The sequence below is a fragment of the Hipposideros armiger genome, unplaced genomic scaffold (assembly GCF_001890085.2).
Source record: "Hipposideros armiger isolate ML-2016 unplaced genomic scaffold, ASM189008v1 scaffold_135, whole genome shotgun sequence".
NCBI lineage: Eukaryota > Metazoa > Chordata > Mammalia > Chiroptera > Hipposideridae > Hipposideros > Hipposideros armiger.
Window position 1 is genome coordinate 72,840 of NW_017731485.1, and position 17,225 is coordinate 90,064.

The following is a 17,225-nucleotide window of genomic DNA, read 5'->3' on the forward strand; positions in this document are numbered from 1 at the left end:
GAGGGCAGTGTCACTGGACCTCCTATGTGGGATCCGAACCGGGGCCCTCTGGCGTCCCAAGCCAGCTCTTAACCAATGCGCCACTCTGCCGGCCCATTGGCACGAGAATTTTAAAAAGCTCTCCTGGTTACAGAGAAGATTAGCATGGCCCCTGCACAAGGATGACATACAAATTCGTGAAGTGTTCCATATTAAACAAACAAAACAACACAACAACAACAACAACAAAAAGCTCTCCTGGTGATTGCAACATGTGTGCAGTGTTGAGACTGCCGTGCTGGGGACATTCGTCTTTCTGTGCCTCTCTGTAGGCAGTTCTGCGTGCAGGCTGAGTCAGTGGAGGTGTAGATGAGAACACCCAACCTGGCCCTCCCTGGCGTCCCCAAGAAGGTCCCTCTAGTATTCTTATTAGCAGACATTTAATAGACGTTCATTGGATGACTGAGTGGAAAATTCACTTACCCCCCCTTAAGGGCTTATAGATGGGTTTTAAGGACATTGGGAATTCATTGAAACTGCACGCAAAATTTTCCACGAGATACATGTGTGTTTACTTCCTGCCCCCAGGAAGGAGGCATAGCTCTCATCAAATTCTCAGGGGTGCCCATGATCCTCAAAAGATCAAGAAGCAAAGATTCAATGCAACTCTTGCCTTACAGCTGGGAGATGGGTGGCCCCAGAGCTGAGCCTGACTGATTAGTCTGGAAGGTTGGCTGTTTGGGATGCAGGGTGTGGGGGAAAGGAGGCACACACTGGACAGCGAGCTGCACCATCAGCGCTGTTAGCACAGTTATCACTGTCGTCTTTATTAGGAACCCCTTTCCCATGGCTTGGGGCTGTTCCCTCTGCTGACATCTCTTTTGATGCCAAAATTTTTATCTTTCTGGGTGAAGAGGGGCATCTCAGAGCTGTGTGACTCACTGTCCCCACAGCCTGACATTCCCCATAGGGACTGACAAGGAAGAGACGGCACGGTGGCTTAGCGGTGATGGCAGAGGAAGGGGTGTGGTGGGGACAAGGTCTAGCTTTGGGGCACTGGCTGGAGCAAGGCAGATAGGCTGGGACTCAGGCTGGCTCTGCCCTGCATGACTATAAAACAGGCCTGGGGACTCCTGCTGAGCCCAGTGGGACTCACTCCAGGCCTCCCAGGCCACCTGCCCCAGCACTGTGCACTATGGGCCTGAGGAATGCAGTGAACAGCTGGGGGCGTGTCCAGAGCAAACAGTTGCCTTCCTCTCCACACATCGTGCCAAGATCAGTGGCCTGTGACTTGGCCCAGCACCCTCCCTCTGAAGGTCTGTTCTTGGTCCCTGGGGTTCTCGGGAGGCGTCCTTGGGAGCTGCTACTCTTTGGTTCCCTGCTTCTCATTCCTGCTTACACCTGAGGGCGGCACCCTTACCCTGTCCCTGCCCGGGCTGGGGTGGGGACAGAGGCTGCCCTGCCCAGGTGCTGTTTCTTGGCCCCTCAGGAGAGCAGTACCTCCTGATCTCACGGGCCCAGAGCCACGGCAGCCCCAGCAGTCGGGAAAAGTGGGGAGGTGTTTTCTGCATGGGTTCCTTCCTCACGGTGACCAGGCAGGCACTAGGCTGCCTCTTGGGTTCTAGTCCTTGCCTGGAAGAGCCTCCAGTGTTGCTGCATGAGTCAATGCAAGGCACACAGACCTAGGAGGGACGCGGGAAGTTCAGCAGCTTTGATTGCTGTTATTCTGTTTAGATGTCAAGCCTGTTGTCGTCAATGTAATTTTGGGGGGGATCAAATGAGAGAGCAGAGTCACGTCTTACCCAGGGGCTCAATCATAAAGCGGGGAGGATGTTAAATGCATGTTGGACGGGATTGTGGTGGTGGAGCAGGTGTCAGGACAGAGGAACCTTTGGAGAGCAGCCCTCGCTCATTAAGTCGCAAATTTCAGATGAGGGAGATGAGACTCAGTGAGTGGAAAGACACTTCCTACAGCTGCCTGGTCTTCTGACTCCCAGTGTGGCCTGACTCTGAGGGGACCGGGAATGACAGGCCTGCAGATTGGGACGGGTTCTCCCAGACGGGACGCACTGCCGGGGCTGCGAAGCCAGTGGTGAGCATGAGGGAGAAGCCACATGTGTCACCGAAGGGCAGGGCCAAAGTGTGCAAGAGCTGGATGCTCCAAGGGACAGGGTGGGAGTGTGGCGGGAGGGGTGGGGGGAGTGCTGCATGTGTGTCGGCTTTAGCGTCCTGGACTCGGGAGCCTCGGTTTCTCCATACAGGAGGCAATGCTTCAACTTCCCTCAGCTTTTGGGGTGCAGGTGGTCAGCTCCCCAGAATGTCTGGGGCAGAAAACACTACCAGGGGGCAGTTAATGGTCACTCAGTCCCCACGTGGCCCCGGGTGCCTGCCATGTGGTCCCTGGTGTGTCCCATCAGCACGGAGTGGGCCTGAATCCCCCACTGACGGTGAGTGGCCTTGTTCTTGAATGATTCCTCCGCGTTCACAGAGGGGACACGAAGCCCTGTTGGGGCCTATCGTCAGGCTCTTGGAAGCCGCCCAGAGGCGTGGCCCACGTTTAGTGGTCGAGGAATACAGTTCACGTGTTTCATTCTTCCCACCGTTGAATAAGCCACTGGGCCTCTGTGACCCGCAAAAGAGGCCGCGTCTGCCCCTCGCCCTGAAGACCCAAACCGCCGGTGGGGGTGCACCCACATGGGGGCCTGGGAAGAGGGTGCCATGTGAGTGTCCCCATTTTGCAGATGTGGACAACAGGAAAGACCCAGCAACCTGCTTCAGTTTGATGTGCACAGCTTGGCCTGAAGCTCCTCCAAGCCTCCCTGTCCCCGGGCCGGCTTCCCGCGCCATAGAAACACCGTGTCACTGGAGTGCGTCGGGGGGCGGTAAATGAGGGGTGCACGTAATGAGCCGTGTAAGGGGCTCCCACGCAGCGGGTGCTCACAAATGTCGTGTTTGTTATTGGGAACTTTTGCTTTTCCATTCCTCCGGTGACAGAATGCAAGAACGAAGCCTGGGAAGCAAGAGGCTGGCCCTTCAGGCCCCACGCAAGTGGGTGGTGGTGCCGGGATCTGGGGTCTGTGCAGCAGGTAGCGGAGAGCCTGCGCAGGGAGGCGTTCGAGGGGTGTCTGGTGGAATCGCTCCATTCTCTGCTTTATTTCTGTCCGTGGCACCCATCAGCAGCCCTGTGTGTTAGACTCGGTGACTTTGCTCACAGCTTGTCCCCCCCTGCCTGAGCGAGTGAGGGCAGGTCTGACCAGTTCACTCTGTGTCCCCGGGGCTGGGACTGGGGCCGGGCAGGTGAGGCAGGTCCTCTAGGCACAGGCTTAGATCCTGTTTGTAGGTGAAATGTTGATATTTTGTTCATCGTAGACATTTTTGCATTAGTTTCTGTTTTTTAATATTGTGTTAAAATATAATTGATCCTCATTGTCTGAGTCCCCAGAGAAGAGACTGTTTTCCAGTGGGTGTTCTGGGCTCTTTGCATCTGAGGGAGCTGGAGCCCCAAACTGAGCTTCTGTTACTTGGTTCTGGAATTTGGGGATGGCTGAACATTTATGATAATGTGAGCTACAGAATAAGGGCAACTCCCTTCCAGGACCTGATTGGGGATCCCATTAGAGCTCAGACCTCTACAGGTGACTAATGGGAGAACGGGAGGGATGCAAGAAAGATGCCGGGCTCTAGAACCTGAGCAGAAGTTCATCCTTTTAGCAGAGACCAAGCGTGGGTCCCTCTCCTGGGTGTTTCTTGCAATTAAAAGGCACATCGGGTTGTACTGACAGTCATTAGTGCAGTGAGGTCTGGCTGTGCAATGACACTGTCCCCTTCTCCCCCGCCAAGCCCTGGGCTGGGCCAGCCAAGCTCTGCTGTCACACCGCTGATGCTCCACTTCAATGAAATAGCAGGTCTTGCCTCTACCTTTGTCTTTATTTCCCTCCAAAGCTGCCATTTCATCGAGATGCATTCTTATCATTAAGGCGGGAGAGAGAAATAACCTCCTATATAATTTGACATGGTAAAATTATCGATACGTTTTCCAGCCTCAGCTTTAAATCTTAGCCACCAATGACTCCGCTATTAACGGGTCTAATTAAATCCATTTTTCAGAACATCTTTGGCAAATTCCATTTTAGCTAAACTGTAGGCAGTTCAATTTGATTGGTCTCTGCTCCCCAGAGCTCTCCTCTAAAAGTGAGGATGGGGTGGGTGCTTCTCTCTTGTGTCTTATGTTTATTAATTCACTCAACAAACATTTATTGAGCACCTGCTCTGTGCATTGGCATTGACTGGGAGAGGAGAGGCCTCTTTCTGTTGGGAGATGAGGAAAGCAAATTGATGAGTGTGTGAGCCAGCCTGGGGAGCCACACTCAGAAAGGCTTTGGAGAGTGGTGGCCGATGTCCTGGGGTCCCATGGTTCCTGCTCAAGAGTGGGCTCTGTCTCATGCGGGCCCAGGGGCCTTGAAAATTCATGGAGTCTCTGAACTTTCAGCAGAAAGGGGTAGAAAGGGATCAGTTGGAGCGTGTACATCCTGCGTTGGCTGCACCTCATTTGTGCTATGGGGTATTGGCTGAAGAGGCTGACCTCTGTGTGCCTCAGGTGTCCGTCACACAGGATGACTGCACAGCTGTCCCTGGACACAGCGCTAACAATGGTAGCTTTTCTAACCACTTGTCATCTGATAGATATCAAGCACTATGTGCCTGTTGCTGTTCTAAGTGCCCTGGGGTGGAGCATGAACAAAACTGCCCACAGAATTTGTCTTTTTTCAGCGATGTCCACCCAGACCCCCAGCACCGTTTGTTGAGAGAAGTGTCTCTCTTCCACTGAGTTGTTGTGCACCTTTGTCAATAATCAGTGGCCACACTGTGTGTGGCTGTTGCTGGGTTCTGTTCCACGGGTGATGTGTCTGTCCTCCTGCCAGTGACACAGTGTCTTGATTACTCTAGCTCTTCAGTGAGTCTAAAAAGTGGGTGCTATGATTCCTCCCACTTTGTTCTCCTTTTTCAAATTCTGGTTCCTTTGCATTTCCATATACATTTTAGAACAAGCGTGCCCATATCTACAGAAGACGTCTTGCTGGGATCTGATGGGATTTGCACAGAACCTGGTGCCACTTTGGGGAGAATCAGTGTCTGCACACGCCAGGTCTTCCAGCCCACGAGTGCGCGTGCCGCCCCCTTGGTTCAGATCTTCCGTGACTTCCTTCATCAGCACCTGTAATAGTCTTCGGCGTACCACCCCTGGGATATGTTGCTGGGTTGTTCCCGGGTATTTCTTTTTCCTGAACAGCAGTAAGTGGTATTTAATCTCAGTTTGTACTTACTTTTTGCTAGTGTGTAGAAGTACAAGTCATCTTTGTGCAATGATCTGGTACCCCACGACCCTGTGGAAACCAGTTCTAGGAGTGTGTGTGAATGAGTGTGAGTGGGTGAGTGTATGTGTGTGTGAGAACGTGAGTGTGTGTGAGTGTGTGTGTATGAGTGTGAGTGTGTGAGTATATGTGTGAGTGTGTGTGGGTGTGAGTGTGTGTGAGTGTGTGTGAGTGTGTGTGAGACTGCATGTGTGTGTGTGAATGTGTGTGTGTGTATTCCTTGGATTTTTTTGTATAGATAACTACATCATCTGTGAATAGGGGTAGTTGTATTTCTTCCTTTCTGGAATTGGTTGTTACACCAGTGGAAATCCACACCCAAATGTTTGAGGGGCCGGATTGGAGGTGGGGGGAGGTGGGTGGGGGTAACGACTGTCAAATAGGAGCCCACGGTGGTCAGAAGGGGCTGCTGCTGCCTGGCTCTGCGAAGCCAGACCTTTCGGTTGTTGAAAGAGATTTTGATGTGAGATTTCTGACATTTAAATGTTGGTGAGTTATTCAAATATCTAAGCACCCTTCAAGCCAAACAAAACACACCTGTGGCCTGGGGTGAGTTGGCACGTGTTTGCAGACTGGCACCAAGTCAAGTGGGTGTTCTGTTTCTGGAAGTGTCCGCTCCTGCTGCCTGATGTCCCAGGAGCAGGCCTGAGCCAGGACGCGAGCAGAGGTTGGCCCCGGATTCCTAGGATGGGCAAGGAGGCCCATGGGGATGAGTTACACAGCAGCTGGAAGGGGTCCCTGGGATCCTCGTGGCCTGGAGCCATCGGCTGCATGGTCCACAAATGTAGCTGTGCCTCCGGAGAAGAGCTGGGGGTGGCTGCAGAATAATGGGTGACAAGGGCCCATGACCACGGGGTGGAGTCAGGACTGGACAGGACAGAACTAAGAGCAACTACAGAAAGGGGCTGGGTTGTCTGGGTGCAAAATGGAGCTACGGTGGGAGGAGCTGAGTGAGTGAGGAGCAAGCACTGAGCAGCTGGGGTATCTGCGCAGTAAACAGCAGGAACTGAAAGCAGGAAAATGGCTTGCGGGAGAGTCTATTACTCAGGGCTATGGATTACAAGGGACAGAAACCCCGACTTTAACTTTCTTAAGCAAAAAAAGGGTGCTTACTGCTTTGCATAGCCCAAAGCTCTGGGGTAGAGTCTGCCTTCAGGCACAGCTGGGTCTCGATGCTCAAAAGTGCCTTCAGAGTAGGTCTCTGTCTGTCACCGCTGCTTCCCTCTGGGTTGACTTTTCCTTAGGCCCTGCTATGTTTTCCAGCAGCTCTGGGGGCACACCAGCTCTAATTTTGGGGCCCTGTGTGAAAAGATGGTCTTGTCCCTGAGGTTCCAGCGCAGGTCCAGGCTTTGCTCACATGCTTGTCTCTGAACCAGCTGCAGGCAGGGGGTGCATGGGACGAGCTGGGTGGCCAGGCCTGGGTGCGATGTCCCCACTGGGCTTGATGGGGAGGAGCAAGGCAGCCTCCACGGACCCCATAAAGTGGAAGAGGAGGGAGGCAGTGGTTCCACAAAGGGAAATGGGACTGTTGCTCCCTGTAGGGAACACATGCTGGACAGTCCCTTGCGTCCTGGAATTAAGGGGGTGCGGCCAGAACGGGGCCCCACAAAGGGCCTGGGAGTTGGCAGTGCCGGGTGATCTGGAAGAGCTTTGCTGCTTGTCCCTCCCTCTGCGCTGTTTCATTGTCATGCTCTCTGCACACGTCTCTGTCCTGCAGATCCCTACCCTGTGTCTCCGTCCATGGGACAAGCCCACATTTGTACGTGTCCACTCCTGACCCCGGAGAGGTTGGCAGTGTCTGTTGGGCTCTGTGCAGCGTCTGTCCAGCCTTTTGTAGTTGTAGCCCCTTGCTTTGCTTCTGCTTTGGGGACGGTCTCCCCTGTCTGCTACCACTGAGGCTTTGTGCTTGAAGCAGACCTCTTCCCTTCTGTCTGCATCCCCAGCTCCAGGAATGGACCGTGACCCAGGCAGGGCCAGTCCGCACACTCTCGCCCCTGGCACGGTGACTCGCTAAGGTCCTCACCTAGGGGCTTTTGCTAGAACTTTTGGGAGAGACGCATTTTCTTTGTGCTGAGTTGTATAGGTGGTAGGGTGTTAGCCTAGGACTTCTGGATGTCCCCTGTGCCACTGATGGGAGCAGAGTCTCAGGGACATTTTTTGAGCACTAGTTCCAGCTAAGCCTGAAGCCCCTCCCTCCTAGAGTTTGGTTTACACATGCATGCATTCCCAATTTGCTTCAGCCAGTGGGAGTGGGAGGTCCGTCTTTGGCACTCAGGAGTCCAGATGCACGCACACAATTGGAGCGACCCACTTCGGTTGGCTGATGGGTGTGCTGGTCAGTGTCATGTCATACAACGTGGCAGTGGCCAAAGGGGCCATTTTTAAGGAGGTTTATTGGTTGGGCCAGGCTTGCTACTTTTGGGACCATGAGTGGTTCAGTAGCTATGTTGAGAAGGTCAAGGAATGGCCAGGGAGGTGGCAGAAAGGGAACCTAGAGGAAGCTCAGAAAGACGCATGGCTGGGTGGGTCAGACCAGGGTCGGGAGAGCGGAGGGTCCTGTGGAGTAAGCTGTCATGGCCTCTTCAAGGCACACCTGATACTCAGCCCAGGTCAGCAGGTCTCATTCCAGCTCTGTCCACTGGTGAGGCGACAGCCCTAGAACCTGACTGTCCCTCGCAGTACAGGGAGAGACTCTGAGAACCCTGGCAGGTGAGCTGCTGTGTCCCACCACCACCACGGTGGCACACCCACGTGGTGAGGGGTGTGTCAGTGGGCCCTAGCCTGGTTTCCTGTGCAGTGACTGGACAGCTGTGAGCCCACCCTCAGAACAGCCCATCACTGGCAAAGAAGTGACATTAATAGCCTTTTCATTCTGTCCCTTTCTCCCTCTGCCTTGGTGTCCGTATGGACAATTAGGAAAAGACAATTTAATGTTGAAGAAATTAATTGCATTTGCCAAATGGACTTGAAACACTCTGCAGGCTGTTCCCCTGTCAACATAACAGATGAAGGAACTCAGAAAATGAACTGCAGATGTTGACACAACCATCTCTGGCTGTGGAGCAGCTGTGATTCTTTGGAAGAGGTGGAGGGACGGAGTTGACAGGCTTGGCTGTCCTGGAGAGGGACCTGTGCATCCTTGGCGAATGTTGCCTGTGGGTCACTCTGTCTCCCAGTTCTGGCTTTAGTGACACTAGCTGCTCACTGTTGAGAGCTCCCCATGTGCCAGGCACACAGTGTAAATTACTTGTAATCTTCACATTCCTGTAAGGAAATTGTCAGCATCTCCACTCCCCAGATGAGGAAACTGAGGAAACTGGGAAGTAATTTGCTTCAACTCACCCAGCTGAGACCCAGGCTGTTTTCTAGCTTCCCAGGCTTCAGCCTGTAGACTCTGGGCCCCTTGGGTGGGTCCTGTCCCAACAGTGTGCGTTAGGTTTGGGGAGGCACATGAGTGTGGCTGGTGAGGATGCCAGGTTCTGGAGTGGCTTCTTCCGGGTTCAGATCCTGGCTCTTCAGAGGTGGCACATGTTTCTGCTTACCACTCTGAGGGCTTCCAGTTTGCCAGGGAAACACGTCTCCCTGATGGTTACAGCCCCTTAAGTCTGGGCCTCAGCCTGACACTCAGGGAGCCCAGAAGCCTGAGGACCCTGCAGCCCTGCGGTCACTCGTGAGAAGCGACTGCTTTAGGCCACTGACTTAGGGGAGGCAGCTGCTCACAGGTCCACCGACAGAAGACATTAGTGGAGAGAGGGCTTGTCTGCTCAGCATCTTTTGGGGGGGCCCACCCCTCTCCCACCCTTGCTTCACGGGGACCACAGCAGTCACCTTCTAACTAGTCTCCCTGATCCCACCTTTGCCCTACAGTTTGTTTACTATCCAACAGAAAGAGGGAGCCTTAAAAGCGGCCATTTCAGGCTGCTCCTTCGCTGACCCTCTGATGGCTTGCCACGGTGCCGAGAATAAAACCCCAGCTTCTTACCATGGGTCACAGGACCCGACATGATTTGGCCCATGGCTGACTTACTCCAAGACCTTATTTTCTTCTGCTGCTCCCCACAGTATTGCTTAAAAATCACAGCTGACCCATTAAGGAGGTGGTCTCAGGAGGGGAAGCTCATGGTGGGATTCCCCTGGTCACTTAGTAATGTGAAGGCTCTCAGTGTATGATCAGTTCTTCGTCCACCCCGCGCTAGTTTCTTCACATCCAGCCCTGGGAGGGGTGGGCCCAGGAGCCCCCAGCCCCTTGATTTCAGTCCTCTGGCAAATGCCACCAACGTCCTCGGCCTGGGGAGTCTCCAGGGTATAGGCAGTCAAGGTTGGATGGGGTACCCCACGGCACCCGTCATTACAGGGTGATGAGCTGCCTCCAGAGACGTCCCTTCCCGTTCCCCTGGGGGGCTCTGGGCAGCACTGTCTCGCCCAGGAGGCAGAGTCCTGGACGGGGCTCAGGGCCCGCAACACTGTCCATGTCCCTTCTTCCCAGCTCACAGCGAGCTGCTCCTGGTTCTAGCCAGTCGTTATGATGTGTTCACTTATTGATCGTGATCTTTAGAATAACATCAAGACAATGGGTTTTAAGCCCCTGCCCACTGCTGGACAGTGGCCACCAGCCTTGTCCGGCCATGCGGACCAGTGGAACCTCCCTGCTCCTGTTCATCAGCCTTCCACACTCGTCTCCTTTGGAGACTGTCGGCTCCAGTGTTACAATCACAGCAGTATTAGAATAACAACTTAAAACCAATCATTTTTATGGGGACACACACAGTGTAAAAGGACCTGCCGATCTGAGGACACATATAACATCAACAGCTATTGCCCCATAAAGCTGTCAGTTGGAGAAACATCTCGGCGACTCTGGGAACACCATCGCCCAAGTTTAACCAGAGAGCAGGAGAGAGAGGACTTTGCAAATCATTTTTCATGGAGGCTTGGAAAAAAATGTGAGACATTGATCCCAAATCAGAGCCAGTGGGTTGAGCTGAATGGCTCAGGCCTGGCCCCGAGTGGTCCCTGGCATAGGCCTCCTGAAATTATGGGGGTCTCAGGAAGGGGCCTGGGCACCGGAGTACCCAGCATGTGTGGCCTGGCTTGCTGCCTTGGCTCCATTTCCCTGATTAGACCATTTGCTGAAGCTTTGTGAGCAAGATTTTTATCAGGAAGCATTCCCAGGGAACATCAGTAGGGGAGTGAGGAAGTGAGATGGAAGGAAGAAGGCCGGGCAAGGTTGACCCCATGCAGTGAGCCCCGGGCTCCGTTTCACAGGGGACCCCTGGGGACAGTGTAGGTGACACCTGCTCACTGGGCCAGGTTGGGGAAGGCAGATGGAGTGTTTATTCCCTGAAATTTACTCAGCAGTTAAGGGCTTCCAAGGGGCAGGGGCTGTATAACCCCCAGCCACTGTTGGCTCTGCACCCACACGGGCAGAGTGGGGGAGCCCCCCAGTAGAGGTGCAGTTGCTGGCTGTGGGGTGAAAGCACTCTGGGAGCTGGCATGCGTGAAGACGGTAACGGGGATGGGAGGGGGACACGTGGAGGATGCCAGCACCTGCCACGTGTCCCTGGGAAGTGCTTGCGTCTAGTGTCAATGGCTGGTCTGTGTGCTTTAACTCCATGTGGGGTCAGGAGGAGGTCGTCAGAGCTGCGACTTCCTGGGCTGGTGGACCCTTGACTAGTTGCTGGGTAGGACTTCCTCACCTCCAGAGAGCCGGCGTTCCTGGCCCTCTGAGCCTCCTGGGCGAGTGTTGGACACATTAAGATGGAGTTCACCCACTGGCACTTGCACGAGGACCAGCTAGCTCTCAGGAGGCAAATGCAGCAGGCAAGTGTCGGGATCAAGTCAGGAACACTCGACCGGATGGGTGCCGGGACCAAGGACAGGTGGCTTGGTTTCCAGCAGCTCTACTGGAAAGCAAGCCACCGACATAACTAAAACCTTGACTTGTAAGATGGGGTGGGAGTGGGAGCAGCTTTGCTAGCCCACGGCGGCATGGTGTGTCAAAGGCTGCTTTCGTATAGAAAGTGTTCAGCTAAGTGCCAGAACACAGGATTGGGTGAGGGCCGCGACCTCACTCACCCCGTGTGGCGGGTTTCATGGTGCAGTGCACACCTTGTACAACTGTACATGACAGCCCTGAGCTTTTAACTGACTGGCGGCTCAGAGCTACTAGCAAGGATATGCTGAGTGGGCACTTCATCAGGGTGGAGGCCAGGCCCCGGCACTAAATACAGCGTTTGCTGCAAAGCAGGCATTCAAAAAATACTTGTTGAAGATGTGAATGGAGGAATTTAAATGCCTTATAGATTGCTTGTACATGTTTGCCAAGTGCCACAAGTCTCGTGTGAGCTGTGGCACCTCACGGACAGGCAGCTCAGCATCCAGGCCTGAGCAGGCTGCCTGGATGCAGGTCCCAGTCTTCACGGGTTAGCTGTGCTTTGGGAGAGTTCTTTCCTCTCTCTGTGCCTGTTTCACTATTGGTACAATGGGGCCAGCCAGCGGGCCTGCTATCAGAGGGCTGTTCCAGGATCCCAGGAGTCCACACGTGAAATGCTCAGCACAGTGCTTGGCACACAGTCCTTACCATGGCCATCCGTGGCGGTGACAGCCCCTGATGGCAGTGCTGGCCAGCCCTCCCTGGGGACCTGTGTTGCCCTTGGGGTGTCACATTATGAAAGAGAATGACAGCTGCCTTGTCTATGAGAACCCCACAGGAACATCTCAATAAACAATTGTTGAATGAATGAAGTCCCACAGAAATCCCAGAAAATTTGTACAGAGAGGGGTGATTTATTTAGTGTCAATAAGATAATTTTCAGTGAGCTCGTCATCTGTTCTCTTTTCAGCCTGTTCGTTGTGGCATAAACCGTACGCCTTGAGTGGTTCACTAATCAAAGAAGCTCCTGTTCACTCCCAGTAGCCTCTCAGTGGTTGGCGGGGAGAGACCCACAGCTCCAGGGAGGAGCTCTGATTGCATTTGCCCCATTTGCAAAACCCATTCCTCCAGCAATTGGTTCACGGGTGGGCATGTGACTTATTTTGGGCCAATGAGATGAGAGAGAATGTTGGCTGGAGGTTTCTGGGAGGAGCTACCTGGAGACCCATGCCTGCCCCCCAACCCCACCCCTTCTGGGAGGAAGCCCCTGGGAACATCCCCCCAGCCACCTTGTCTCCACTGGGGGTCCAGCCTTGGCCTGGAGCAGCCTCCGTGGGAGGCAGGGAGGACGGTGGACTGACTATCGTGGGTGACATTGTTGGGATCCTGTCACCCACCTCTGAAGCTGCTGTCCCTCTGGCCCTGTCAGTCATAAACCAAGGAAGTCTGTTAGTGTTTTAGGCACACTGAGTTGGTTTTCTGTTACCTGCTGGACAATGCTTAGCTGACATGCGAGCTCTTTATTTACTCTTTTGCCAGCCTGATCCTTATGGCATGAACTCTATACCTCAAATTCATCAGGACTTAGTGTTTCGAAGCTGTAAAGCCCGTTTCTGGCAACTCATTTCTTCCTTTGGTCCCTTGAGTCAATAGTGTATGACTAGATAGCAGGGCTGGGGTAGGGAAGGGAGAAAAAGGGTCCCAGGAAATTCAGGGAAGAAACATGGGTTAAGATCTCAAAATACTGGCCGCCACATGGTGTGTGTGCCAAGCATGGCACTGAGACTTTGCTGCACTGTTTGATTTAATTTCCCAGCCTTCCGACAGGTGCTGTGATCATCCCCGTTCACAGGTGAGGGAACTGAGACCCCGACGGGTTGCCGCCCGCTCACAGTCTGGCCGGTGGCCTTGTTTTGTGATGCACCAGTTGGCTCTGGAGCTGGTGGCACCCGGTTGGTCCCAGCCAGGGACCAGCACCAGCTAAGAAACACTCAGGTCCTGGAGGTCCACGCAGGGTCGCACACAGAGTGATTTTACAGACGATTAAACCTGCAAAGATTGGCCAGTGTGTGTACTTAGAGCTGTGTGCAGGGGTAACTGCCAGGTTTCATCTACTGAAGGGATTTCAAACAAAGGGCTAGTTGAGCGGGCTGAACACTAAGCAGGCCACCTAGGGCAGGGAGCAAGGGGGCTGGCGCCAGGCGGTGGCATGGACAGGGGACAAGGCTGGCGTGGCCCACTCTGTGGACCTCTCTCAGGAGCCTGTGTGGTGAAGCAGCCTGGGCTCTGCAGTCAGGCTGACCTGGGCTGACCAGTGCCTGCCCGGTTGGGAGGCTTGGCTGCCTGAGCTGGCTTGGTGGCTCACGCGCCTCCAGTCAGCCGGTGGGCCATGGGGGCTGAGTGACCTGGGCTGGCCTCTGTGAGCCTGATGCGTCCTCTGGGCAGAGCAGACGGGCACGACATTCCGCTGCATCCGCCTGGTCAAGGCAAGTCTGGTGCTCCGTCCGCAAGATGGTGGGAGGACAGGGCCCAGGGGCACAGCTGAAGGGAGGCGAGGAGGACCTGGGGTGTGGCAGCAGCCGAGCCACCACGCACCCTGCTGGACGCGCCAGCCACGGCCCTCCAGCGTGCCCTCTGATTTGCTGCCACCATGCAGGCAGCCAGGGAACCCCACCGAAGCTCTCAGAAGGCCGCTGCCACCGTTCATGGTCCCTAGCCTGAGCTGTGCCCTAAAAACCCTAATCAGCTCGTCACTCTCCCATTCCTCATCAGAGGTGTCACCTCCCTGTCAACCCCTACCCCACTGTTTCCTCCCTGCCTCCTAGGGAATGACCTCACCGCCTGCTCATCAGAGGTAGCAGAAGTTACCAGGAGAAAACGTCATCCAACGTCCTGCCTCCTTTCGTTCGTTTGTACTTATTTATGTTTCTAATTGAGCACCTACTGTGTTCGAGGTGCTGCCCAGTGATGAATGGAGCACAGTCCTTGGCCCCGTGGAGCTGGCGTCTGGATGGAGGGGGCATAATAAATCCGGTGCTGGAAAGACTGGGGGACAGAGAAGTGCGTAGGTGTGTCTGGTTGGTGCGTGTGTGCCCGCTCTTGGGAAGGCTGTGTCAGGGTCTGTGACCGCCAAGGTGACACAAGGCCAGTCTTGAGAAGAGCTGGGATGGTGTAAGGGAGGTGACTGGGGCCCAGCCAGTGAGGGACAGTGCGGGACAAGAGACCCCGGGGGTGGGGTGGGTCCAGCTGGGCCCCGAAGGCCATGGGAGGACTTGGGCCTTTGTCCACGCACAGTGGGAAGCCGTGAGGGTTTGAGCAGGAAAGTCACATGTCTGCTCCACACTGTCAGAAGGCCACTCCGTCTGAGTGTCGGTCTCTTCTGTGTGCAGTGTGGCGTGCCTGCGCTGTGCCCGTTCTCACCGTCTCGTCCTGTCAGGGTAGCTGAGGTGAGCCCCCAGTGGGCTTGGCACCGTCCCCTCCTGCGTGCCCAGGAGCAGTTGTTGGTGTGCAGCCCCTGCTCTCCACAGGCTCCTCCCACTGTAAAAAGATAACATGCCTACATGTTATTTTTTTACCATTAAATACCGTGTGTTTCTAGGCAGATGCATTATCCCTGGGGCAGCTTCGGTGGGTCCATGTCCTGGCCCCATTCCCTCCATCCGTGCCCTTTGCCAGGTGCCTTTGAAGCTCCTTGCAGAGATGGAGGCTGTGTCTTTGCCCTTTGACCTTGGGACTTGCTTTTGGCGGTGACAGCGTGCCCGTCTGAGTGTAGGTCTCAGGAGTAACTGCATGTCCGCCTGTTCCTTGTTCTCTTCGGCTGTACCGGGAAATGGAGACAGAGCTGGGCGCACAGGCAGCCGGCCACCCAGGTGCAGCTTGTAGCCTGCAGCAAGCCCGGCCGGTTGGTTGATACGGGGACGTGCGCCAAAGGCTCAGAAGCGTGAGTCTGCATCACACCGCTGTAGTCAGCACCCATTTTCCCTCCAGCGGACTCCCCAGGTTGCTGGTTCCCACGGAAGGCTGCAGACACGTCACTCGATGTGTCTGTGGTCCCACCACACGCTCCTGGTTCCTTTCCTTTCTTCACAGTGTGTACCTTGCACGTCATTCACACCAACACACCCAGGCCTCCACTGGGTGCACGCACCACAGCTGGTGTAGCCAGTCCCCAGCTGACCGACATTTGGGTTGGCCCATCTTGTACAATTTCACAGGAGGCTGCAGTCATCACTTGTCACACGTGGCACAAGTCCCCAGGGCACAGCTGCTTGTCATGGGAGCACAAACTCACCTGGGGATCTTGTGTAACCTGCAGATTCTGGCTGGGCAGGTCGGAGTGGGGCCTTCAGTGAGTGCCATGTGCCGGCGTTGTCTGGAGAAGGTGGTGCTGTGAGTGAGGAGGGCTGGCTGTTTCTGGGTGTGGCTGTCGGCCAGTTTTGGTCTCCGGGATGAGTAGGTCAGTGCCTGGCGCCTCCCCTTGGAGTCAAGGATGTCAGCCCGAGGGCCGTCCACTTTGCCCTGAGCAGAACCAGGCACCGTAAGCAGACCGCAAAGCCGTGTTTGGGGCTTCGATCTCCCTGTGGCTGTCAGTAGCCAGGCCAGAGTAAGGTCGACCCTGACCTCCCGGACGTTTGGAAGAGAGCTTTTCAGGCAGAGGGAACAGTAAGTGCAAAGGCCCTGAGGGGGACATGCGTGTTCTATTTAAGGAATGAACAGGACAAGAGGGAGTGTGCAGAGATGGGACGAGGTGGGACTGTCATGTAAGAGCGACCCACTCGTCCCAGCCTGCCCACTGCAGTGAGCCCACGCCCAACTCAACCCATCTGCTCTGTGGCAGTCCTTCGGACATGGGGGGACTGGGGCCTCCCCTCCCCTTCTTCAGGCCAGAGGCTGAGATTTTGTATTAATTGCTCAGAGCACATCAGTGTGCCAATGCCAGCCCACCCTGGGTTGTGCAGTCTGTGAATGTGGAGAGGAACACAGCTGCTGTCTGTCTCCTTTCTGCTGTGCCACAGAAGCATTCATCTATTGTCTGCCTGTCTAGTGGCCTCATGTCCTCCGCTCCTTGAACCAGACCCCCAATTCCAGCAACACTGACCTTGAACACTCTCAAGTCCTTTGCACTCGCTGTTTCCTCTGCCTGAAAAGCTCTTTCTGCAGATATTTCCGTGAGCCTCCCACCCACCTGCTCAGTCAGGCCACCCTATTGACGGAACTTCTCTGACCCCTCCCCCTGCTAATAGACTCCACACACTTTCGCCATTTGTTATAAACCGAATGTTTGTGTCTTCCCCAAATTTGTGTTGAAACCCTAACCTCCAGTGTGATGGTGTTAGGAGGTGAGGCTCTGGGAGGTGGTGAGGTCACAGAGGGTGTGCACGGTGGCTTAACGCTCTTGTAGGAAGAGGAGGGGACCCGACATCACTCTCTCGTGGCCAGGTGGGGACACAATGAGAAGGTGGCCATTTGAAAACCAGGCAGAGGGCTCTCACCAGACCCCAGAGCTGCCAGCACCTTGATATTGGACTTCCAGCCTCCAGAACCTTGAGAAACAAATGCTGCTTAAGCCCCTCAGTGTGTGGTGTTCTGTCACAGCAGCCAGGATGTACCCAGCACTTCCTAGTTTGCTGACAGTCTGTGTGCCCTCGCTGGGGTCAGGAGGGCCGGGCGCCAGCGAACCCTGATGGGCATTGCTGAGCGGATGTGGACTCCATACCCGGCACCTGTTGGCTGCTGGGGACGTGAGCGAGAGACCCAGTGCCTGCCCTCGGAAACTGGGCTGAGTGGAGGTGGCACATGAAACAGCTCATCACACAAATAACTGACAGGGTGCTATGAGAGCATCAAAAAGGGGCACCCTACCGATTCTGGGGGTCAGTAGAGCCTGTTCTGGAAAAACAAGGAATAGGAAGTAGGCTGGTGTATTGATAAGCTTATTAATACAAGTTATTGTATGTATTCGATTACAAAGTTACGAGTGAGTGACCCAGCCTCTCTTGAGC

The 17,225-nt window shown here is 54.7% G+C and overlaps 1 protein-coding gene across 1 annotated transcript in view; it reads right to left on the reverse strand.

The window, feature by feature from the left end:
- CUNH16orf82 (chromosome unknown C16orf82 homolog) overlaps positions 1 to 13,930 on the reverse strand; it is a 15,844-nt gene extending 1,914 nt beyond the window's left edge. The window contains exon 1 of the mRNA XM_019649807.1: positions 13,819 to 13,930. Within this exon, the coding sequence (XP_019505352.1) occupies positions 13,819 to 13,930 (112 nt within the window). The remainder of the gene's footprint in view (positions 1 to 13,818) is intronic.
- Positions 13,931 to 17,225: the final 3,295 nt, after the last annotated feature.